The following is a 26,880-nucleotide window of genomic DNA, read 5'->3' on the forward strand; positions in this document are numbered from 1 at the left end:
TTCAGACTTGTCTCCGAAGATACAAGTAAATCAGAGGACCAGAGACTCATTCCGTTGGTGGCTGTCCCTGGACAACCTGTCACAAGGGATGACCTTCCGCAGACCAGAGTGGGTCATTGTCACGACCGACGCCAGTCTGATGGGCTGGGGCGCGGTCTGGGGATCCCTGAAAGCTCAGGGTCTTTGGTCTCGGGTAGAATCTCTTCTACCGATAAATATTCTGGAACTGAGAGCGATATTCAATGCTCTCAAAGCTTGGCCTCAGCTAGCGAGGGCCAAGTTCATACATCAACCATCAGGGGGAACAAGGAGTTCCCTAGCGATGGAAGAAGTGACCAAAATCATTCTATGGGCGGAGTCTCACTCCTGCCACCTGTCTGCTATCCACATCCCAGGAGTGGAAAATTGGGAAGCGGATTTTCTGAGTCGTCAGACATTGCATCCGGGGGAGTGGGAACTCCATCCGGAAATCTTTGCCCAAGTCACTCAACCGTGGGGCATTCCAGACATGGATCTGATGGCCTCTCGTCAGAACTTCAGAGTTCCTTACTACGGGTACAGATCCAGGGATCCCAAGGCGGCTCTAGTGGATGCACTAGTAGCACCTTGGACCTTCAAACTAGCTTATGTGTTCCCGCCGTTTCCTCTCATCCCCAGGCTGGTAGCCAGGATCAATCAGGAGAGGGCGTCGGTGATTTTGATAGCTCCTGCGTGGCCACGCAGGACTTGGTATGCAGATCTGGTGAATATGTCATCGGCTCCACCATGGAAGCTACCTTTGAGAGACCTTCTTGTTCTAGGTCCGTTCGACCCACTCCAGCTGACTGCTTGGAGATTGAACGCTTGATCTTATCAAAGCGAGGGTTCTCAGATTCTGTTATTAATACTCTTGTTCAGGCCTGAAAGCCTGTAACCAGAAAAATTACCACATAATTTGGTATATCTGTTGGTGTGAATCTGCAGGATTCCCTTGGGACAAGGTTAAGATTCCTAAGAGTCTATCCTTCCTTCGAGAAGGATTGGAAAAAGGATTATCTGCAAGTTCCTTGATGGGACAGATTTCTGCCTTGTCTGTGTTACTTCACAAAAAGCTGGCAGCTGTGCCAGATGTTCTAGCCTTTGTTCAGGCTCTGGTTAGAATCAAGCCTGTTTACAAAATTTTGACTCCTCCTTGGAGTCTCAACCTAGTTCTTTCAGTTCTTCAGGGGGTTCCGTTTGAACCCTTACATTCCGTTGATATTAAGTTATTATCTTGGAAAGTTTTGTTTTTGGTTGCAATTTCTTCTGCTAGAAGAGTTTCAGAATTATCTGCTCTGCAGTGTTCTTCTCCTTATCTGGTGTTCCATGCAGATAAGGTGGTTTTGCGTACTAAACCTGGTTTTCTTCCAAAAGTTGTTTCTAACAAAAACATTAACCAGGAGATAGTTGTGCCTTCTTTGTGTCCTAATCCAGTTTCAAAGAAGGAACGTTTGTTGCACAACTTGGATGTAGTTCGTGCTCTCAAATTTTACTTAGCAGCTACTAAGGATTTCAGACAAACTTTGTCTTTGTTTGTTGTTTATTCTGGTAAACGGAGAGGTCAAAAAGCAACTTCTACCTCTCTCTCCTTCTGGATTAAAAGCATTATCCGATTGGCTTATGAGACTGCCGGACGGCAGCCTCCTGAAAGAATCACAGCTCACTCCACTAGGGCTGTGGCTTCCACATGGGCCTTCAAGAACGAGGCTTCTGTTGATCAGATATGTAAGGCAGCGACTTGGTCTTCACTGCACACTTTTTCTAAATTTTACAAATTTGATACTTTTGCTTCTTCTGAGGCTATTTTTGGGAGAAAGGTTTTGCAAGCCGTGGTGCCTTCCATTTAGGTGACCTGATTTGCTCCCTCCCTTCATCCGTGTCCTAAAGCTTTGGTATTGGTTCCCACAAGTAAGGATGACGCCGTGGACCGGACACACCTATGTTGGAGAAAACAGAATTTATGTTTACCTGATAAATTACTTTCTCCAACGGTGTGTCCGGTCCACGGCCCGCCCTGGTTTTTTTAATCAGGTCTGATAATTTATTTTCTTTAACTACAGTCACCACGGTAACATATGGTTTCTCCTATGCAAATATTCCTCCTTAACGTCGGTCGAATGACTGGGGTAGGCGGAGCCTAGGAGGGATCATGTGACCAGCTTTGCTGGGCTCTTTGCCATTTCCTGTTGGGGAGGAGAATATCCCACAAGTAAGGATGACGCCGTGGACCGGACACACCGTTGGAGAAAGTAATTTATCAGGTAAACATAAATTCTGTTTTTGTGCTTTGTTGACAAGTTTAAGCCTGTTTAACATGTCTGTACCTTCAGATAAGCTATGTTCTATATGTATGAAAGCCAATGTGTCTCCCCATTTAAATTTATGTGATAATTGTGCCATAGCGTCCAAACAAAGTAAGGACAGTACTGCCACAGATAATGAAATTGCCCAAGATGATTCCTCAGATGAGGGGAGTAAACATGATACTACATCATCTCCTACTGTGTCTACACCAGTTTTGCCCACGCAGGAGGCCCCTAGTACATCTAGTGCGCCAATGCTTATTACCATGCAACAATTAACGGCTGTAATGGATAACTCCATAGCAAATATTTTATCCAAAATGCCTACTTATCAGAGAAAGCTCGATTGCTCTGTTTTAAACACTGAAGAGCAAGAGGGCGCTGATGATAATTGTTCTGTCATACCCTCACACCAATCTGAAGGGGCCATGAGGGAGGTTTTGTCAGATGGAGAAATCTCAGATTCAGGAAAAATTTCTCATCAAGCTGAACCTGATGTTGTGACATTTAAATTTAAATTAGAACACCTCCGCGCACTGCTTAAGGAGGTGTTATCTACTCTGGATGATTGTGACAACTTGGTCATTCCAGAGAAATTATGCAAGATGGACAAGTTCCTAGAGGTTCCGGTGCACCCCGACGCTTTTCCTATACCCAAGCGGGTGGCGGACATAGTAAATAAGGAGTGGGAAAAGCCCGGCATACCTTTTGTTCCCCCGCCTATATTTAAGAAATTATTTCCTATGGTCGACCCCAGAAAGGACTTATGGCAGACAGTCCCTAAGGTCGAGGGGGCAGTTTCTACTCTAAACAAACGCACTACTATTCCTATCGAAGATAGTTGTGCTTTCAAAGATCCTATGGATAAAAAATTGGAAGGTTTGCTTAAAAAGATTTTTGTACAGCAAGGTTACCTTCTACAACCAATTTTGTGCATTGTTCCTGTCACTACAGCAGCGTGGTTCTGGTTCGAGGAACTAGAAAAGTCGCTCAGTAGAGAGACTCCATATGAGGAGGTTATGGACAGAGTTCACGCACTTAAATTGGCTAACTCTTTTATTTTAGATGCCGCTTTGCAATTAGCTAGATTAGCGGCGAAAAATTCAGGGTTTGCTATCGTGGCGCGCAGAGCGCTTTGGCTAAAGTCTTGGTCAGCGGATGTGTCATCCAAGACAAAATTGCTTAACATCCCTTTCAAAGGTAAAACTCTATTTGGACCAGAATTGAAAGAGATTATTTCAGACATCACTGGGGGAAGGGGCCACGCCCTTCCACAAGATAGGTCTTTTAAGGCTAAAAATAAGTCTAATTTTCGTCCCTTTCGAAATTTCAGGAACGGACCGGCCTCTAATTCTGCATCCTCTAAGCAAGAGGGTAATGCCTCACAACCCAAACCAGCCTGGAAACCGATGCAAGGCTGGAACAAGGGTAAGCAGGCCAAGAAGCCTGCCACTGCTAACAAAACAGCATGAAGGAGTAGCCCTCGATCCGGGACCGGATCTAGTGGGGGGCAGACTCTCTCTCTTTGCTCAGGCTTGGGCAAGAGATGTTCAGGATCCCTGGGCGCTAGAAATAGTTTCTCAAGGTTATCTCCTGGAATTCAAGGAACTACCCCCAAGGGGAAGGTTCCACATGTCTCACTTATCCTCAAACCAAATAAAGAGACAGGCATTCTTACATTGTGTAGAAGACCTGTTAAAGATGGGAGTGATACACCCAGTTCCAATAAAGGAACAAGGAATGGGATTTTATTCCAATCTGTTCGTAGTTCCCAAAAAAGAGGGAACTTTCAGACCAATTTTGGATTTGAAGATCCTAAACAAATTTCTCAGGGTACCATCGTTCAAGATGGAAACCATTCGAACGATTCTACCCACTATCCAGGAAAGTCAATTTATGACTACCGTGGATCTAAAGGATGCGTACCTACATATTCCTATCCACAAAGAACATCATCAGTTCCTAAGGTTCGCTTTTCTGGACAAGCATTACCAGTTTGTGGCCCTCCCATTCGGGTTAGCCACTGCTCCAAGGATTTTCACAAAGGTGCTAGGGTCCCTTCTAGCGGTTCTAAGACCGAGGGGCATTGCAGTAGTACCTTACTTGGACGACATTCTAATACAAGCGTCGTCCCTGTCAAAAGCAAAGGCTCATACGGACATCGTTCTAGCCTTTCTCAGATCACACGGATGGAAGGTGAACATAGAAAAAAGTTCTCTGTCTCCGTCGACAAGAGTTCCCTTCTTGGGAACAATAATAGATTCCTTAGAAATGAGGATTTTTCTGACAGAGGTCAGAAAATCAAAACTTCTAAGCTCTTGTCAAGTGCTTCATTCTGTTCCTCGTCCTTCCATAGCGCAGTGCATGGAAGTAGTAGGGTTGATGGTTGCAACAATGGACATAGTTCCTTTTGCACAAATTCATCTAAGACCAATACAACTGTGCATGCTCAAACAGTGGAATGGGGATTATACAGACTTGTCTCCAATGATTCAAGTAGATCAAAAGACCAGAGATTCACTCCGTTGGTGGCTGACCCTGGACCATCTGTCCCAGGGAATGAGCTTCCGCAGACCAGAGTGGGTCATTGTCACGACCGACGCCAGTCTAGTGGGCTGGGGCGCGGTCTGGGAATCCCTGAAAGCTCAGGGTCTATGGTCTCGGGAAGAGTCTCTTCTCCCGATAAACATTCTGGAACTGAGAGCGATATTCAATGCTCTCAGAGCTTGGCCTCAACTAGCAAAGGCCAAATTCATAAGGTTCCAATCAGACAACATGACGACCGTTGCATATATCAATCATCAGGGGGGAACAAGGAGTTCCCTGGCGATGAAAGAAGTGACCAAAATAATTCAATGGGCGGAGGATCACTCCTGCCACTTGTCTGCGATCCACATCCCAGGAGTGGAAAACTGGGAGGCGGATTTTCTGAGTCGTCAGACATTCCATCCGGGGGAGTGGGAACTCCATCCGGAGATCTTTGCCCAAATAACTCAATTATGGGGCATTCCAGACATGGATCTGATGGCGTCTCGTCAGAACTTCAAGGTTCCTTGCTACGGGTCCAGATCCAGGGATCCCAAGGCGACTCTAGTAGATGCACTAGTAGCACCTTGGACCTTCAACCTAGCTTATGTATTTCCACCGTTTCCTCTCATTCCCAGGCTGGTAGCCAGGATCAATCAGGAGAGGGCCTCGGTGATCTTGATAGCTCCTGCGTGGCCACGCAGGACTTGGTATGCAGACCTGGTGAATATGTCATCGGCTCCACCATGGAAGCTACCTTTGAGACAGGACCTTCTTGTTCAGGGTCCATTCGAACATCCAAATCTGGTCTCCCTCCAGCTGACGGCTTGGAGATTGAACGCTTGATTCTATCGAAGTGTGAGTTTTCAGATTCTGTGATAGATACTCTGGTTCAGGCCAGAAAACCGGTAACTAGAAAAATTTACCATAAAATATGGAAAAAATATATCTGTTGGTGTGAATCCAAAGGATTCCCATGGAATAAGATAAAAATTCCTAAGATTCTCTCCTTTCTACAAGAAGGTTTGGAGAAAGGATTATCTGCAAGTTCTCTAAAGGGACAGATCTCTGCTTTATCTGTCTTACTACACAAAAGACTGGCAGCTGTGCCAGATGTTCAAGCATTTGTTCAGGCTCTGGTTAGGATCAAGCCTGTTTACAGACCTTTGACTCCTCCCTGGAGTCTAAATCTAGTTCTTTCAGTTCTTCAAGGGGTTCCGTTTGAACCTTTACATTCCATAGATATTAAGTTACTATCTTGGAAAGTTTTGTTTTTGGTTGCAATTTCTTCTGCTAGAAGAGTTTCAGAGTTATCTGCTCTGCAGTGTTCTCCGCCCTATCTGGTGTTCCATGCAGATAAGGTGGTTTTGCGTACTAAGCCTGGTTTTCTTCCTAAAGTTGTTTCTAACAAAAATATTAACCAGGAGATAGTTGTACCTTCTTTGTGTCCGAATCCAGTTTCAAAGAAGGAACGTTTGTTACACAATTTGGACGTAGTCCGTGCTCTAAAATTCTATTTAGAGGCTACAAAAGATTTCAGACAAACATCTTCCTTGTTTGTTGTTTATTCTGGTAAAAGGAGAGGTCAAAAAGCGACTTCTACCTCTCTTTCCTTTTGGCTTAAAAGCATCATCCGATTGGCTTATGAGACTGCCGGACGGCAGCCTCCTGAAAGAATCACAGCTCACTCCACTAGGGCTGTGGCTTCCTCATGGGCCTTCAAGAACGAGGCTTCTGTTGACCAGATATGTAAGGCAGCGACTTGGTCTTCACTGCACACTTTTGCCAAATTTTACAAATTTGATACTTTTGCTTCTTCGGAGGCTATTTTTGGGAGAAAGGTTTTGCAAGCTGTGGTGCCTTCCGTTTAGGTAACCTGATTTGCTCCCTCCCTTCATCCGTGTCCTAAAGCTTTGGTATTGGTTCCCACAAGTAAGGATGACGCCGTGGACCGGACACACCAATGTTGGAGAAAACAGAATTTATGCTTACCTGATAAATTACTTTCTCCAACGGTGTGTCCGGTCCACGGCCCGCCCTGGTTTTTTAATCAGGTCTGATGAATTATTTTCTCTAACTACAGTCACCACGGTACCATATGGTTTCTCCTATATATATTTCCTCCTGTCCGTCGGTCGAATGACTGGGGTGGGCGGAGCCTAGGAGGGACTATATGGCCAGCTTTGCTGGGACTCTTTGCCATTTCCTGTTGGGGAAGAGAATATCCCACAAGTAAGGATGACGCCGTGGACCGGACACACCGTTGGAGAAAGTAATTTATCAGGTAAGCATAAATTCTGTTTTTTCATTTTCGTTTCTTTCCTTTCTGAATCTTTTAGTTCCCGAGCTACTGTGATGGCTAACGATAGAGCTTTGCTTTCCACTGTTCCTTTATAGAAATTTGATGTACTCACTAAAGCTTTGAAAGACAATGCTCTTTTGTTTTCTGGCTTTGAACAAGTACAAGCTCCTGTAACTGAAGGAAGCTTGTATCTTCTGGAATTAGTTCTTCTCTTTGTCTAAGGTTCCTTGCCATCAGTGAAACAAAATTAAGTTATTTGAATGTAAGAGAACACCCGATGCTGCTATGGTAAAAAAATATCTCATTGAAGAGGGCACATCATCTTAATCATCATAGTTTGCAAATGGTATAACTCCTGAACCTCAGTTCTTTTTCTAAATCGTTAGAAGATGCATACAAACTTGGATGTTTTTACTGATGAAGTCCAGAGAAGCTTATAGGCAGATTTTATTCGAGGCCTGACACAGAGAATTCATTGACAGAGTAATTATTGGAGGCTTAACCCATAGTGGTTCTCCTACTCTAATCCTAACTAGCAATAAATATTAGAATAACTATTTGTGTTATCACCTGGATCATTCTTTTCTTCTTAGGTGCACTCTGTGCTCCTCACAATCATAGCATCCGTTGTGTGATCTTTCTTCACATTTTTCTGGGTTTTCAGAAAGCTTTAAAGAAAAAATGTCTGTTTTTTCAAGGGATTCTTCTAACATTTATACACTGCAGACAAAGTCCAAAGAAATTGCTCATCCTCATTTAGATTTAAAAATACTGAAAAATGTAATGTCTTATGGAGGTAAGGTTTTTCATATGGCCAAAAGTATGTGAAGGCCTGATCATCACACCTAAAGTATATGAGTTTGTAGAACATCTCATTCAAAAACAATGGGCATGAATATGGATTCCCCCCCCTCCCGCCTTGCGGCTATAACAGCCACAGCTCTAATCGGAAGGCTTTTCAAAAGATTTTGGTGTGTGTTTGTTGTCATTTATGCCCATTCAGCCAAGTGAGCATTTGTGAGGGGAGGCACTGATATTGGATGAGAAGGTCTTCCTTGCAATCAGCATTCCAGTACATGCCAAAGATGTTCAGTGGGGTTGAGGGCAGGGCTCTTTACAGGCCACTCAAGCCCAGCTGTGATATTTGTATCCAGTTGAATGGTGTGTTGAGATTTTAAATTCTTCTTGGCCAAATAGATTTATATTAGTTCACTCTAGGTGTTTAAGGTTGGATGGAGAAAAGACAAAAACTGTTACTCATTCCTTAAAACCTGGATCAGTTGATCCAGTTCTGAATTCTGTTGCTGACTATATGCATCATCCACCAAATGTTGATGGCTCCTTTGTACAACTGGAGAAAAAAAAATATAGTCTTACCTATGTATGATTCTCGTGCTTTTTTTGATCCAGTAGATAAGAAAGTGGAGACTGATCTCAAACGAACTTTCTTATTTTAGATTGTAGGGTCTTTCTTCTGTTATGTGTGATCAGTCCACGGGTCATCATTACTTCTGGGATATAACTCCTCCCCAACAGGAAATGCAAGAGGATTCACCCAGCAGAGCTGCATATAGCTCCTCCCCTCTACGTCAGTCCCAGTCATTCTCTTGCACCCAACGACTAGATAGGATGTGTGAGAGGACTATGGTGATTATACTTAGTTTTTATGACTTCAATCAAAAGTTTGTTATTTTACAATAGCACCGGAGCGTGTTATTACTTCTCTGGCAGAGTTTGAGGAAGAATCTACCAGAGTTTTTTACTATGATTTTAACCGGAGTAGTTAAGATCATATTGCTGTTCTCGGCCATCTGAGGGAGGTAAAAGCTTCAGATCAGGGGACAGCGGGCAGATGAATCTGCATTGAGGTATGTAGCAGTTTTTATTTTCTGAATGGAATTGATGAGAAAATCCTGCCATACCGTTATAATGACATGTATGTATACACTTCAGTATTCTGGGGATGGTATTTCACCGGAACTACTCTGTTAAAAGTCACTAATCCTTTTAATAAGTATTTATCATGTTAAACGTTTTTGCTGGAATGTAGAATCGTTTACATTTCTGAGGTACTGAGTGAATAAATATTTGGGCATTATCTTCCACTTGGCAGTTGTTTGGTTTTAATTGTGACAGTTTCGTTTCTCTTCACTGCTGTGTGTGAGGGGGAGGGGCCGTTTTTGGCGCTCTTTGCTACGCATCAAAAAATTCCAGTCAGTTACTCTTATATTTCCTGCATGATCCGGTTCATCTCTGACAGATCTCAGGGGTCTTCAAACTTCTTTGGAGGGAGGTAGATTCTCTCAGCAGAGCTGTGAGAATTTTATATTGACTGTGAATAAAAACGTTGCTCTGTAATTTTTATGTCAAATTTAATTATTGTTATTTTTCTAATGGGAACAAACCTTTGCTAAAAGTTGTGTTGTTTTAAAGTTTGATGCTATAACTGTTTTTCAGTTCATTATTTCAACTGTCATTTAATCGTTTAGTACCTCTTTGAGGCACAGTACGTTTTTGCTAAAAAAGATTATAACCAAGTTGCAAGTTTATTGCTAGTGTGTTAAACATGTCTGACTCAGAGGAAGATATCTGTGTCATTTGTTCCAATGCCAAGGTGGAGCCCAATAGAAATTTATGTACTAACTGTATTGATGCTACTTTAAATAAAAGTCAATCTGTACAATTTGAACAAATTTCACCAAACAGCGAGGGGAGAGTTATGCCGACTAACTCGCCTCACGCGGCAGTACCTGCATCTCCCGCCCGGGAGGTGCGTGATATTATGGCGCCTAGTACATCTGGGCGGCCATTACAGATAACATTACAAGATATGGCTACTGTTATGACTGAAGTTTTGTCTAAGTTACCAGAACTAAGAGGCAAGCGTGATCACTCTGGGGTGAGAACAGAGTGCGCTGACAATACTAGGGCCATGTCTGATACTGCGTCACAGCTTGCAGAGCATGAGGACGGAGAGCTTCATTCTGTAGGTGACGGTTCTGATCCAAACAGATTGGATTCAGATATTTCAAATTTTAAATTTAAATTGGAGAACCTCCGTGTATTACTAGGGGAGGTCTTAGCAGCTCTCAATGATTGTAACACCGTTGCAATACCAGAGAAACTGTGTAGGTTGGATAAATACTTTGCGGTACCGGCGAGTACTGACGTTTTTCCTATACCTAAGAGACTAACTGAAATTGTTACTAAGGAGTGGGATAGACCCGGTGTGCCGTTCTCACCCCCTCCAATATTTAGAAAGATGTTTCCAATAGACACCACCACTCGGGACTTATGGCAAACGGTCCCTAAGGTGGAGGGAGCAGTTTCTACTTTAGCTAAGCGTACCACTATCCCGGTGGAGGATAGCTGTGCTTTTTCAGATCCAATGGATAAAAAATTAGAGGGTTACCTTAAGAAAATGTTTGTTCAACAAGGTTTTATATTGCAACCCCTTGCATGTATCGCGCCGATTACGGCTGCGGCAGCATTTTGGATTGAGTCTCTGGAAGAGAACCTTAGTTCATCTACGCTAGACGACATTACGGACAGGCTTAGAGTCCTTAAACTAGCTAATTCATTCATTTCGGAGGCCGTAGTACATTTAACCAAACTTACGGCTAAGAACTCAGGATTCGCCATACAGGCACGTAGGGCGCTGTGGCTAAAATCCTGGTCAGCTGATGTTACTTCTAAGTCCAAATTACTTAATATACCTTTCAAGGGGCAGTCTTTATTTGGGCCCGGTTTGAAAGAAATTATCGCTGACATTACAGGAGGTAAGGGCCACGCCCTACCTCAAGACAAAGCCAAAGCTAAGGCTAGACAGTCTAATTTTCGTCCCTTTCGGAATTTCAAAACAGGAGCAGCATCAACCTCCACTGCACCAAAACAGGAGGGAGCTGTTGCTCGTTACAGGCAAGGCTGGAAGCCTAACCAGTCCTGGAACAAGAGCAAGCAGGCCAGGAAACCTGCTGCTGCCCCAAAGACAGCATGAACCGAGAGCCCCCGATCCGGGACCGGATCTAGTGGGGGGCAGACTTTCTCTCTTCGCCCAGGCCTGGGCAAGAGATGTTCAGGATCCCTGGGCGCTAGAGATCATATCTCAGGGATACCTTCTAGACTTCAAATTATCTCCCCCAAGAGGGAGATTTCATCTGTCAAGGTTGTCAACAAACCAGATAAAGAAAGAAGCGTTTCTACGCTGTGTACAAGATCTGTTATTAATGGGAGTGATCCATCCGGTTCCGCGGTCGGAACAAGGACAAGGGTTCTACTCAAACCTGTTTGTGGTTCCCAAAAAAGAGGGAACTTTCAGGCCAATCTTAGATTTAAAGATTCTAAACAAATTCCTAAGAGTTCCATCGTTCAAAATGGAAACTATTCGGACAATCTTACCCATGATCCAAAAGGGTCAGTACATGACCACAGTGGATTTAAAAGATGCTTACCTTCACATACCGATTCACAAAGATCATCACCGGTATCTAAGGTTTGCCTTCTTAGACAGGCACTACCAGTTTGTAGCTCTTCCATTCGGATTGGCTACGGCTCCAAGAATCTTCACAAAGGTTCTGGGTGCCCTTCTGGCGGTACTAAGACCGCGAGGGATTTCGGTAGCTCCGTACCTAGACGACATTCTAATACAAGCTTCAAGCTTTCAAACTGCCAAGTCTCATACAGAGTTAGTTCTGGCATTTCTAAGGTCGCATGGATGGAAAGTGAACGAAAAGAAGAGTTCTCTTTTTCCTCTCACAAGAGTTCCATTCTTGGGGACTCTTATAGATTCTGTAGAAATGAAGATTTACCTGACAGAAGACAGGTTAACAAAGCTTCAAAATGCATGCCGTGTCCTTCATTCCATTCAACACCCGTCAGTAGCTCAATGCATGGAGGTGATCGGCTTAATGGTAGCGGCAATGGACATAGTACCTTTTGCACGCCTACACCTCAGACCGCTGCAATTGTGCATGCTAAGTCAGTGGAATGGGGATTACTCAGATTTGTCCCCTACTCTGAATCTGAATCAAGAGACCAGAAATTCTCTTCTATGGTGGCTTTATCGGCCACACCTGTCCAGGGGGATGCCATTCAGCAGGCCAGACTGGACAATTGTAACAACAGACGCCAGCCTACTAGGTTGGGGCGCTGTCTGGAATTCTCTGAAGGCTCAGGGACTATGGAATCAGGAGGAGAGTCTCCTTCCAATAAACATCCTGGAATTGAGAGCAGTTCTCAATGCCCTTCTGGCTTGGCCCCAATTAACAACTCGGGGGTTCATCAGGTTTCAGTCGGACAACATCACGACTGTAGCTTACATCAACCATCAGGGAGGGACAAGAAGCTCCCTAGCAATGATGGAAGTATCAAAGATAATTCGCTGGGCAGAGTCTCACTCTTGCCACCTGTCAGCAATCCACATCCCGGGAGTGGAGAACTGGGAGGCGGATTTCTTGAGTCGCCAGACTTTTCATCCGGGGGAGTGGGAACTTCATCCGGAGGTCTTTGCCCAAATACTTCGACGTTGGGGCAAACCAGAGATAGATCTCATGGCGTCTCGCCAGAACGCCAAACTTCCTCTCTACGGGTCCAGATCCAGGGATCCGGGAGCGGTTCTGATAGATGCTTTGACAGCACCTTGGAACTTCGGGATGGCTTATGTGTTTCCACCCTTCCCGCTGCTTCCTCGATTGATTGCCAAAATCAAACAGGAGAGAGCATCAGTGATTCTAATAGCGCCTGCATGGCCACGCAGGACTTGGTATGCAGATCTAGTGGACATGTCATCCTGTCCACCTTGGTCTCTACCTCTAAGACAGGACCTTCTGATACAGGGTCCATTCAAACATCAAAATCTAACTTCTCTGAAGCTGACTGCTTGGAAATTGAACGCTTGATTTTATCAAAACGTGGTTTTTCTGAGTCGGTTATTGATACCCTGATACAGGCTAGGAAGCCTGTTACCAGAAGGATTTACCATAAAATATGGCGTAAATACCTATACTGGTGCGAATCCAAAGGTTACTCCTGGAGTAAGGTTAGGATCGCTAGGATATTGTCCTTTCTACAAGAAGGTTTAGAAAAGGGTTTATCAGCTTAAAGGGACAGATTTCAGCTCTGTCCATCTTGTTACACAGGCGTCTGTCAGAAAATCCAGACGTCCAGGCTTTTTGTCAGGCTTTAGCTAGGATCAAGCCTGTGTTTAAAGCTGTTGCTCCGCCATGGAGTTTAAACTTAGTTCTTAACGTTTTACAGGGTGTTCCGTTTGAACCCCTTCATTCCATTGATATAAAATTGTTATCTTGGAAAGTTCTGTTTTTAATGGCTATTTCCTCGGCTCGAAGAGTCTCTGAGTTATCAGCCTTACATTGTGATTCTCCTTATCTGATTTTTCACTCAGACAAGGTAGTTCTGCGTACTAAACCTGGGTTCTTACCTAAGGTAGTCACTAACAGGAATATCAATCAAGAGATTGTTGTTCCATCCTTGTGTCCAAATCCTTCTTCAAAGAAGGAACGTCTTCTACACAATCTGGATGTAGTTCGTGCCCTCAAGTTCTACTTGCAGGCAACTAAAGATTTTCGCCAAACTTCTTCCCTGTTTGTCGTTTATTCTGGACAGAGGAGAGGTCAAAAAGCTTCTGCTACCTCTCTCTCTTTTTGGCTTCGTAGCATAATACGTTTAGCCTATGAGACTGCTGGACAGCAGCCTCCTGAAAGAATTACAGCTCACTCCACTAGAGCTGTGGCTTCCACTTGGGCCTTTAAGAATGAGGCCTCTGTTGAACAGATTTGCAAGGCTGCAACTTGGTCTTCGCTTCATACTTTTTCCAAATTTTACAAATTTGACACTTTTGCTTCTTCGGAGGCTATTTTTGGGAGAAAGGTTCTTCAGGCAGTGGTTCCTTCTGTATAATGAGCCTGCCTATCCCTCCCGTCATCCGTGTACTTTTGCTTTGGTATTGGTATCCCAGAAGTAATGATGACCCGTGGACTGATCACACATAACAGAAGAAAACATAATTTATGCTTACCTGATAAATTCCTTTCTTCTGTTGTGTGATCAGTCCACGGCCCGCCCTGTTTTAAGGCAGGTAAATATCTTTTAAATTATACTCCAGTCACCACTTCACCCTTGGTTACTCCTTTCTCGTTGATTCTTGGTCGAATGACTGGGACTGACGTAGAGGGGAGGAGCTATATGCAGCTCTGCTGGGTGAATCCTCTTGCATTTCCTGTTGGGGAGGAGTTATATCCCAGAAGTAATGATGACCCGTGGACTGATCACACAACAGAAGAAAGGAATTTATCAGGTAAGCATAAATTATGTTTTTGGTTCTTATTTACTGTCATATTCTCTGTTACTATGTTAAAGGGACAGTCAACACCAATATTGTTTTTCTTTACAAAGATAGATAACGCCTTTACTACCCATTCCCCAGCTTTGCACAACCAACATTGTTATATTAAGATACTTTATAACATTTAGACCTCAACATTTCTGCTTGTTTCTAAGCCACTACAGACATCCTCTCATCACATGCTTTTTATTAGCTTTTCACAACAAGAGAGTGATAATTAATGTGGGCCATATAGATAACATTGTGATCTCTTTCCCGTGGAGTTGTGCATGACACTGCACTAATTTGCTAAAATGGAAGTCAATAGATAATAAATAGCCATGTGATCAGGAGGATGTTAAAAGATGCTTAGATGCAAGGTAATCACAGAGGTAAGAAGTATATTAATATAACCATGTTGGCTGTGCAAAACTGGGAAATGGGTAATAAAGGGATTATCTATCATTTTAAACAATAACATTTGTGGAGTAGAAGTGTCCCTTTAAACCCTTTGTTCAGTGTGTAAGGGAAATAATCTAAATGCTATTTATATATAGGCATGACTGGCGTACTGGCATATTTATTTAGTGACTATATATTGACACTCTTATAGGAATCACCTGAAAACAAAGGGCTCCAATTACGAAGCTGCAAATGCAACTTTGGAGCGTATCAGACCTGGCACAAGCAGGGGGCAGTATTGCACAATGCCCGGCAACTTATTAGTGCTCATTAGCCACAATGCCGGGGGGACAGTGGTGGAGATGTCCGCTCTTGTCCGTCCGGCCATTCTTGAATAGACCCCAAAGTCCAAACATGTTCATAACATTGTGTTTTACTATTCTTGCACCTACGTTATTGAACTAATAATTTAGGCTCAAGCACTGTAAAGTGCACTGTTGTAAATGTGTTTGAACTTGCACTCACAAAGGCCGGATTATTCTTGAAAGACCGGTCACCAAGGCTTGTTTCCTTTTACAAACATATTCAAAAAGGTGCTATCTCATTTGAACATCTTTTTATTGCAGCTACAATATTGCAATGGAGAGATTTCACATTTTACAGTTTCAGTACTGTTAAAATCCAGTTTTAGAAAGGAGAGAATGCTTCCTAGAAAGGAGAGAATGCTTCCCAGAAAACTCCTAGAAACCCATAGTCATCTTCTTGCTTTCAGATGTATATCGCACCAAACCGGAAAACTGTGAAAATCAATAAATACCAATAGTGTCAATATAGTCATTGAGCAAACATGCCTAGTATTCCCATCATGCCTATATGCAAATGGAATTCAGATTATTTAGCAGTGATTAAGATGGTTTTGGATTGCTATAGGTTCCTTTTGAGCTTACGAATGCGCAATCCTGTTTGAAAGCTTGGTTATGAAGATGCCTGTGCTAATAGTGACAATCATTACCATGTGAGTGTGATTTAGAAACATTCATTAACAAAAAGAGATTGTTACACGTCATTTCTAGATGCTAGGGTGCTGATCTCACTTTTTGTGAGGATCCCCTTTGCTGTACAGGATATCATGCACACAAACAATACATATACATATGTAAATGTAAATTAAGGACTATACACTAGTGATGAAAAGAGCTTTAAAGAATCAATACCATGTGTGAAAATACACCCCTAAAATGTCTCTTGTGGCCATTGCACATTTGCATCATTATAGAATGATAACAAAGGTGTTCAAAATGCCATTTTTGGGCTTTATCAAGTGCTTTTAGGTGTTGAATTTAATCATTCTAAAATGGTTTCAGAAACTTGTTGAAAAGTATCTTGAAAATAGATTGTGATCAACTTTACAGCTCCATGTTAAAAATAGGGCTTTTCTCAGGGAGCTGAAAACGGAATTGTGGTTGCGAGAAATAGTCAAAAATATCCTATTGTGATTGCGTCGAAAAACATCCGAAAACAAGCCAGACTGTGATCAACTCTTAGACAAAAATACTTACTATTCTATAAGAGTTTTACAGAACAATGAGGAACGGAACATGTTAGGCCTTTTAAAGCTTGAGAGTTGAGGCTTTGGGTTTTTGTTCACCCACGTGGAAGGTAAATGATCAAGTAGAATATAGACCAGAAAATGAAAGTAACATAAGATATACTTGTTGCTTTCTTTCTCTTTTAATTGCTGCATTTATTTTTCATATCTTTTAATTCTATCTTTTCTTTTTTTTCTACTGCATCCTCCCCATTCCTCTCATTTCCGTTTCCCTTCCTTTTCCACTTATCTCTCCTCAACTGTCTCTCTCTCTCTTCTTTTTCTTTCTCTGTTGTCTGATGATACCTGATTCCGTGCTACACACCTCCTATTCCCCCATGAATGGTAGCTCATCTGAAGCTCCTGCGTCCCTGTACTTTGGGTTTTCCTACAGAACAAGATTTTCATTTGCCGGGGAAAAGATTATGAGCGTCTGGAAGATTTCAACCTAAGGCTTCTCTCTCAGTTTCCCAACGCAGAGAAATTATCTAGCAGCTCACGTCCTGGAGAAGAAATCAAGAACTCTCCTAAGCAATGTATCCAAATCATAAAAAGTCATTATGTAGTGGAGGGGTTGTTATCACTCACTTTTCATAGGTGAAGCTTCCTTCTTCTTTACTGTAGGGGAGGAGCTTTTTGTCTGAATGATAGGAGCAGCCTTCATATCCTGTTATCTGAGAGGAGGATCATTCTTACTACCTCTTCATTGCAGCAACTCATTGTCTGTGGTCATATACAGAAAGTTTAAAATCATTTAGCAGTTACTTAAAAGGACAGTCAACTCTAAAATTGTTATTGTTTGACAGCCCCCTGATCACATGGCTATTTATTTATTATCTATTGACTTGCATTTTAGCCAATTAGTGCAGTGTAATGGACAACTCCATGGGAGAGAGCACAATGTTATATATATATATGGCCTACATAAATTAGCAGTCTCTTGTTGTGAAAAGCAAATAAAAAAGCATGTGATAAGAGGCTGTCTGTAGTTGCTTAGAAACAGACAGCAATTTCAAGGTTTAAATGTCCTAAAGTATATTAATATAACAATGTTGGTTATGCAAAGCTGGGGAATGTGTAGTAAAGGCGTTATCTATCTTTTTAAACTATAACAATTTTGGTGTTGACTGTGCCTTTAAAGGGATATAAAAAAGTCTGTTTCAGTTTTCTAATAAAAAAGTACTAAGCAGTGAGTTTTAATTATTAGAAATCAATGCATTATGTATTATTCATAATTTTAAAAGGATTTTACATTTTATTTATTTATTGTTTTTTACTTCAGTTGTGCAGTGTCCATTACTCCCTGTCACAGCCCCACAAGTGGGCTTGGGTCTCTACAGAAAGGCAAAATAGCAGGGTTTATCATTCGAAGTATTGCTAGATATACATCTAATCTAGCTGCAATCAGTTTATTGCCATTTTCAGTAGAGGACTTTTTCAGCAAAATATTGACAGTAGAACTTAAAGGAATAGTCTAGTCAAAATTAAACTTTCATGATTCAGATACCGCATGCAATTTTAAGCAACTTTATTATTTACTCCTATTATCAAATTGTATTCATTCTCTTTGTATCTTTATTTGAATGTAAGCTTAGGAGACTGCCCAAAGTCTGTTTCTTTTTATGCTTTCATTTAACATGGTATTTTTTCTACTAAAGAAGCATTGTTTCATATGCCTTTAATAGCAACAATTGAATTGACCTGTATTAGTTAATCGTGTGTCCTTTTGCTTTGGCCAATGAGAAACCAATATAATTAAGGGCCTACACTGATTAAGCAATCACTTTGTAGCATGTTGAAGGGTCAGAGATATGAAGTTTGCAAGATCTACTCCAGCCTCTCTAAGGGCAGTGAAAACATTTCTATTGCAAGATAACGGGAAAAGTGGGATAAAATACAAAACCTCTCACAACTAAACAGCTTGAGTTTTCCTTTTTACTTATGATTCCCTTCCTCAGCTCCATACATCAGTCTTGTGTACTTGTTCCTTAACCCCCCTTACATGCAGATGTACAGTGTTTCAGCGTCAAACCCCTGATGAACCTCCCGTCTCGGTACAAGGAGAAGCTGGTGCCTGAGCAGATCCTCAGGTAATTGCTCATGTCCCGTATCTACCATATAATCTTTCATCTCATTTTTTTTGTATTCTGTAATATATATAAAGAATAATGAAAACATAGAACAATTGAAGAAGAATTTACGCAGGTGTTGATTTGCATTTTAAAGAGTTTCTTTGTTTACTGATTACATTGTGCTGTATTTTTTTTTATGTGTTCTAAATTACTTGTTAAATCAGCTGCAGTTTTAAATGCATGGGAAAATGTGGGTTGTTTTTGCATTTGACTTAGCTGATTTTGCTCAATTAAAGCATCATTATCATCATTGTTCTCTAGGACATGGCCATTTAAAATGTTTGCAGAAAGACCATCCCTGCTCAAGTTTATACACAGAGCCTAATAGGTAATATGATGTTAATTATAGTGGGAGTTCTGTGAGCATAACCAGCTATTTTAGATACAAAAATATCTCCCAACCCCCTTACAAGGAGGTTAATTTATGCTGCTGCCTCTTATTTGCATAGTTTTTCCCACAGAGAACATGGTAGTATTCATATGTTTCCGTATAGGTGGTGGATTCAACAGGCAAAATAAAGGTAAAGGATCCATTTACAAATCAATTTAATGCACTGCAGAAGATGAAATGGATGATTAGAAAAGTATTAAAAGCACAACAAATTTACATTACAATGTCCTTTTACAGAATAACATTAAGAAATAGTTAAAATCGTGACTTCCGGTAGGTGGCTCACCAAGATGGCCACAGCTTCACACTGCTCCGTGATTGAAACTGGTTTATGAATGCAAAGTGGCAGAATCACTAGTCATCCATACCTCCCTTGGCAACAAGAGTGCCCGGGAAAACCTCAGGATCAGGGTACTCCAACTCCTGGCCTCCGAGAAGGCACTAAAAAGTTAAATTTCGTCCTCAGGCCTGCAGACGGGCTTACTAAGACAGACAAGATGGCGCACATTACTGAAGCTCTAATAGACGTCTTTGCACCACTGTTGGATTCCCTAACAGCAGCTATGCAGGAACTTCTTTGTGAAATCCGAGAACACTGCGCACCTGAACACACTAAAGCAACTCCTATATGTCTAATTGAACCTCGGCAGACCCTATTACCTAATCTGGAAGCAGACACTTTGGGTACCGGCATCATAACACGAGTGAAGGAGCCGCATTCCCCTTACCTCCTACCCCAGCCAAAACACCTGATCATGTTGGAAGCGAGATTAACAAACGACATGAACGTCTTTCAGACACAGACTTACCCCACACTTATTCTCACGGGCCAAGACCAGATCTCAGGATTCATACCATTCAGTAAAAATGTGGGCGCTGTGGCTCCACAGTCTATGTCCAGAATCCTTCTCGGTCCTGCTCTCCTGCCGCCAACTTACCACTGTGCCCAGCCGACACGGCTGAACAATGCATTAGTCAGACAGAGAAAAATGACGCCGCACCTCACGAGACTACTGACACTCAAGCTGTATTATATACACGGGGAGCAGACGGCACATTGTGATCCATGCTGTACAGCGGAGTGGGAAAGTCGCAACTGCATCTGACTCACCGCAGGATACTACCTCTCTGCAGGCCCTAAAGTTAGATCTGAGAGGGGGCAGCTGCCCTTTAGGTGCATTGCGGTACTTAACTTTTGCTACGAGGCAGCTCCTCTTCCCTCCGCAAAAAACTGCTTTCTTTTACAAGATATGACGAGTCCACGGATTTCATCCTTACTTATGGGATATCGCCTCCTGGTCAGCAGGAGGAGGCAAAGAGCACCACAGCAGAGCTGTATATATAGCTCCTCCCTTCCCTCCCACTCCAGTCATTCTCTTTGCCTGTGTTAGTGATAGGAGTGAGGTAAAGTGAGGTGTTAGTTAATATTCTTCAATCAAGTGTTTTTTTATTTTTAAATGGTACCAGAGTGTACTATTTTACTGCTGGGCAGCTTCTGGAAGAACCAGTTAGGGGAACTTGTGAGATTTTTGTCTCACTACGCCTCCCATATTGGTGCAGCTTGGACCTGGACTTAGTGAATTTCTCCTAAGACATTTCTTTCTTCACAGGACCTCAGGAGAAGTGGATCTCTTGACACTGTGAGGAGTTGCATGCTGTTCCTCAGCATGGAGGTAGGTACAGTGTTTTTTATTTCTGGGGCTTTATTGCTTATTCTCAGAAAAGGACTGGGCTATCCTATTATATTTTTACCATGATCCAAAACAGAACAGAATCAGTGTTTGTAGGCTCTAAATAGGGCTTGCTATACTAGTGGGAGTCATTTAGAGTAGAAGCAGATGACAACCCACACACGGTTAAGTTTCCCTGACAGTCCGGTATTCGTTGCAATGGCCGGAAGCGCTGGGAGGTTATTGTACTGCTCAAATGCAAGTACATATATGGGCATAACCTTTTATTAGAGTGTTTTTTTGGCTGACGCTGGGGACATGTAATATGGTGTGTTTCACTGTATATTTGTTTTGCGGTACATGGCATTAGATCACCATTTCTTAGCTTCCCGGGTTTGATGTTTACGCCCACGATGGGCTGGGCTTGTCCTTGCGCGCTCAGCGCAGTTACGCATCGATCAAGCTCTGGCACTTACAGATACTTGAAGGCAGTGTTCTAGTGCAGCTACTAGGTCCACTTGTCATTATTATCTGTAAGCGGTCCTAGTCACGCTGTTGGAGAATAGCGGTGGTCACGAAGGCAGGTAGGAACCGCAGCAGAGCTGCGGAGAGGTGACTGTGGTATTAGCAGGGCCCACAATAAGGGTGCGAAGGCATACATTGAGCCGCTCCTAATTGAGGCTAAATTAATTTAATTTCTTGGGTGCTCTGTGTAAACGTTTAGGATTAAGGACACAGTTCACTGAATTTTTTTTTTTTCTAATTTGATTGTTTTTACAGTGATTTGACCACGCTGGCATTTCAAATCTGTTATTATGGAGGACATTGAACATGTTACATGTCCTATGTGTTTAAATGCTGTTGTGGAATCCCCTGGTACATTGTGCCCCACATGCATTGAAAGGGCTTTAGAATGTAAATTTTCTTTAAGAATTTTAATAAAGATATTTCCAATGACGGTTCTCAGACTGATAAGACTCAGGGTATGCCGCTGTTTTCTCCCCAAGTGTCACAGCCTTTAACGTCCGCACAAACGACGCCATGCTCTTCTACGGTGTCTAATTCTTTCACTTTGCAAGATATGGCTGCAGTTATGTCATCCACACTCACAGAGGTTTTGTCTAAATTGCCTGTGTTACAGGGCAAACGATGCAGGACAGAAACCCATGCAGTCCCTGCGACTTCTGATGCTTTGTTGGCTATCTCCGATATGCCCTCCCAGGGATCTGATTTGGGGGGTAGGGAGCTTCTGTCTGAGGGGGAACTTTCTGACTCAGGAAGTGTGTTACCTCAGACAGACTCGGACGTCATGTCCTTCAGATTTAAGCTTGAACATCTCCGCCTGTTGCTTCAGGAGGTTTTAGCGACTCTGGACGACTGTGATTTTATTGTGGTACCGCCAGAGAAATTGTGTAAGATGGACAAATACTTAGAGGTTCCTTCTTATTCGGATGTTTTTCCGGTTCCTAAGAGAATTTCGGAAATTGTTACACGGGAATGGGAAAGACCGGGTATCCCGTTCTCACCCTCTCCTAACTTTAAGAAAATGTATCCTATAGCTGACTCTGTTAAGGGTTTGTGGCAAACGATTCCTAAGGTGGAGGGAGCTATCTCTATCCTGGCTAAGCGTACAACTATCCCAATTGAGGATAGTTGTGCTTTCAAAGACCCCATGGATAAGAAGTTGGAGGGTCTTCTAAAAAAGTTATTTGTTCATCAAGGGTTTCTATTACAACCGACGGCCTGCATTGTACCAGTCACAACTGTGGCTGCCTTTAGAGGAAATCCTAGATAGAATTAACCCCTTAAGGACCAGCGACGTACCCTGTATGTCACTGGCCTTTTTTTGGGACTTGATTGTTTTATAGCGCGGTCTTGCCACCAGCGTTGAGACTGCTCTATTCCACAAAGCCTGCTGGAGGGAGGGCATTAATAGCGTGTTCTTGCTAGACTTGTGCTATTATGTCCTGAAAAAACCCTTAACGACCAGTGACATACAGGGTACATTGTGGTCATTAAGGGGTTAAGGCCCTTAAGCTGGCTAATTCTTTTATTACAGATGCCGCCTTTCAGATCACCAATCTGGCGGCTAAGAATGCAGGATTTGCCATTTTAGCGCGTAGAGCGTTATAGTTAAAATCTTGGTCTGCTGATGTGTCCTCTAAATCAAAGCTTTTGGCTATTCCTTTCAAAGGAAAGAAATAATTTCTGACATTACGGGAGGTAAGGGTCATCTCCTACCTCAGGATAAAACAGCTAAACAGAGGGGTAAACAGAATAATTTTCGTTCCTTTCGAAATTTCAAGGGAGTCCCTTCTTCTTCTTCCGCTAAGCAGGAAGGGAATTTTGCACAAGCCAAGTCCATCTGGAGACCCAACCAGGCTTGGAACAAGGGTAAACAACCCAAGAAGCCCGCTGCTGCTCCCAAGACAGCATGAAGGGGCAGCCCCTCATGGGTGATAGTGACAACGGACGCCAGTCTACTAGGCTGGGGTGCAGTTTGGAATTCCCTGAAGGCTCAGGGGGTGTGGAGTCGGTTGGAGTCTCTACTTCCAATCAATATTCTGGAATTGAGAGCAATATTCAATGCGCTTCAGGCTTGGCCTCAGTTGGCTTCGGCCAAATTAATCAGTTTTCAGTCGGACAACATCACGACTGTGGCTTACATCAGTCATCAGGGAGGAACAAGGAGTTCCTTAGCGATGACAGAAGTATCCAAAATAATTCGGTGGGCGGAGGCTCACTCTTGTTATCTGTCAGCAATCTACATCCCAGGAGTGGACAACTGGGAAGCAGATTTTTTGAGCAGACAGACGTTTCATCCGGGGGAATGGGAACTCCATCCGGAGGTCTTTGCCACCCTGATTCTCAGATGGGGCAGACCGGAGCTGGATCTTATGGCATCTCGTCAGAATGCCAAGCTCCCGAGATACGGATCCAGGTCCAGGGATCCTCAGGCCGAACTGATAGATGCCTTGGTCGTTCAACCTAGCATATGTGTTTCCACCGTTTGCGCTCCTTCCCCGGGTGATTGCTCGGATCAAACAGGAGAGGGCTTCAGTGATTCTCATCGCTCCTGCGTGGCCTCGCAGGACTTGGTATGCCGATCTGGTGGACATGTCCTCTCTGCCACCGTGGAAGCTTCCATTGAGGCAGGACCTTCTCATTCAGGGACCCTTCCATCATCCAAATCTAATTTCTCTACAGCTGACTGCTTGGAGATTGAACGCTTGATTTTATCTAAGCGAGGGTTCTTTGACTCGGTCATTGATACCTTGATTCAGGCACGTAAGCCTGTTACTAGAAAAATTTACCATAAGATATGGCATAAATATCTTTATTGGTGCGAATCCAAGGGCTACTCATGGAGTAGGGTTAGGATTCCCAGGATTTTATCCTTTCTCCAAGAAGGATTGGAGAAAGGGATGTCAGCAAGTTCCTTAAAGGGACAGATTTCTGCTTTGTCTATTTTACTACACAAGCGTCTGGCAGATGTTCCAGACATTCAGTCTTTTTGTCAGGCTCTGAATAGAATCAAGCCTGTGTTTAGACCAATTGCTCCACCTTGGAGTTTAAATTTCGTTCTTAAGGTTCTTCAAGGGGTTCCGTTTGAACCCATGCATTCCATAGATATTAAGTTGTTATCATGGAAAGTTTTATTTTTGGTTGCTATTTCTTCTGCTCGCAGAGTTTCTGTGCTCTCAGCTTTACAATGTGATTCTCCTTATCTTATTTTCCATTCTGATAAGGTGGTGGTACGTACCAAACCTGGTTTCCTTCCTAAGGTTGTTTCTAATAAGAATATTAATCAGGAAATTGTTTTTCCTTCCTTGTGTCCTAATCCTTCTTCTAAGAAGCAGCGGCTGTTACATAACTTGGATGTGGTCCGTGCCCTGAAGTTTTACTTGCAGGCGACTAAAGAATTTCGTCAATCATCTTCATTATTTGTTGTTTTTTTCTGGAAAACGCAGGGGCCAGAAAGCTACGGCTACCTCTTTCTTTTTGGCTGAAGAGTATCATCCGTTTTGCATATGAGACTGCTGGACAGCAGCCTCCTGAAAGAATTACGGCTCATTCAACTAGGGCTGTGGATTCCTCATGGGCATTTAAAAATGATGCTTCTGTTGAACAGATTTGCAAGGCTGCAACTTGGTCGTCTCTTCACACTTTTTCCAAATTTTAAAGATTTGATACTTTTGCCTCATCCAAGGCTGTTTTTGGGAGAAAGGTTCTTCAAGCAGTCGTGCCTTCCGTTTAGGTTTCTGTCTTGTCCCTCCCTTTCATCCGTGTCCTGACGCTTTGGTATTGTATCCTATAAGTAAGGATGAAATCCGTGGACTCTTCATATCTTGTAAAAGAAAAGGAAATTTATGCTTACCTGATAAATTTATTTCTTTTACGATATGACGAGTCCACGGCCCACCCTGTCATTTCTAAGACAGGTATTTATTTTTTGCTAAACTTCAGTCACCTCTGCACCTTGGCTTTTCCTTTCTCTACCTAACTTCGGTCGAATGACTGGAGTGGGAGGGAAGGGAGGAGCTATATATACAGCTCTGCTGTGGTGCTCTTTGCCTCCTCCTGCTGACCAGGAGGCGATATCCCATAAGTAAGGATGAAATCCGTGGACTCGTCATATCGTAAAAGAAATACATTTATCAGGTAAGCATAAATTTCCTTTTCTCTTAAGACAGAGATGTCGGGCTCCATCCCGGGCTGGAGTTGTGTAGTCTGTTTCTTGTCTGCAGCCCTATGTCCCAGCTTACTGTGTATCGCATCAACCTCAAGAGCTGACTTCCTCGGCTAGTTTCTATACCACTATAAAATACTCAGCATCTTCAAATGTCTGCATGTAGTCGTTCAATTCCATCAAATATGTGAACCTGTTGGTCAGCAGCTGTTCTGACTTGTTTTAAACCCGGCTATGTTGTGTGTGTTATTGTTACGCATATGCTTGGTTTTAATTGTTATGCTGTTATTATTTTTTAACTTCCTAAGGGATACTGTGTGTAAAGTAGCGACAGATTTATAACCTGGCATATTACACTTTGCACTCATCTGAGTGGTATTCTGGGTGAACTAAGATATTAAAGCCCGTCGCATAAGCTGCCTTCTTAAACATATAAACATACTATTTATTTAGCAGCACCTGATAGTACTCCCTAGAGAACACCACAACTATAAGTACCTTAAAACTGGAGCAACCTCTCATTATTGATACCAGATCCTACCCTATGACATCTCTCCTATAAAACTGTAGTTGTTGTAGTTATATAACATATATTTATATTCCCACACTCAGGATGTCTCATCTCCTTATGTACATATATCAATCAGTAATAATCCCTGCTTTAAAAGAGTGAACATCAATTTGAGTCCTAATGTTTCCTTTTGACCAAGAAAGCTATTAATTTTGAACATGTCTGTTATTTAGGTTATATAGTATTATAAAGCTGCTCAGATAGGTTCTGTATGTATTGAATTTGAATGCCTATTTCTAACGCCATAGAAATATTCGGATTTAAACTGAAGACTTGCAATTTGCCGGAACTATGTAAACTATCGTAATATTTTTAGTATCATACTAACAACATATAATTCATCATTATATTATGTGGCCCAGTTGCATAAGAAAACTGCTCAGCACCTCATTCTGATATCCCTTACCTTTAGAAAAAAAAAAATTGTAAACATAGATATGGGCACTGTTCAGTCAGACTGCCACTCATGCTAAGTCTCTCAGTATTACTATTGATAGGACTGGTTATTCCTTGTTTGTCTGTTTGGTTTGTTTGGTTTGTGTGTTTGTGTCTGTATTTTATGTTAAGTTTAATAATATTTAAAACCCCAATATTGTGGTACAAACACATATTTATTAGATCACTCGTCGATCCTTTGAAAACGTTCAAAGTTACCTATATGCCAATATATGATTCCACAATTTACTGTATTGCTATTTCTGTCTTTTAACTCACCCTGCGAGGTGGGCTGATGAAACAGTATGCATTATTTTACCCTTTATTGGTTATAAATAAAAGTTTAAAAAAAATAAAAAAAATAGAAATAGTTAAAATCGATCAGTAAAAACATAATTGAATTATAGTTTTAGCTAGAAGCATTATTGCTTGTTCATATGTGTTGCAGAAATGCTTCTATTAAAAACTGAAATGCACTGATGTGTATTTTGTTTTTCGCTATAATGTCCCTGT

The 26,880-nt window shown here is 42.3% G+C and overlaps 1 protein-coding gene across 1 annotated transcript in view; it reads left to right on the plus strand.

The window, feature by feature from the left end:
- DOCK5 (dedicator of cytokinesis 5) overlaps positions 1-26,880 on the plus strand; it is a 458,078-nt gene that overhangs the window by 370,143 nt on the left and 61,055 nt on the right. The window contains exons 41-42 of the mRNA XM_053718116.1: positions 16,873-17,014; positions 18,487-18,568. Coding sequence (XP_053574091.1) covers positions 16,873-17,014; positions 18,487-18,568 — 224 coding nt within the window. The remainder of the gene's footprint in view (positions 1-16,872; positions 17,015-18,486; positions 18,569-26,880) is intronic.

Source organism: Bombina bombina, chromosome 6 (assembly GCF_027579735.1).
Source record: "Bombina bombina isolate aBomBom1 chromosome 6, aBomBom1.pri, whole genome shotgun sequence".
NCBI lineage: Eukaryota > Metazoa > Chordata > Amphibia > Anura > Bombinatoridae > Bombina > Bombina bombina.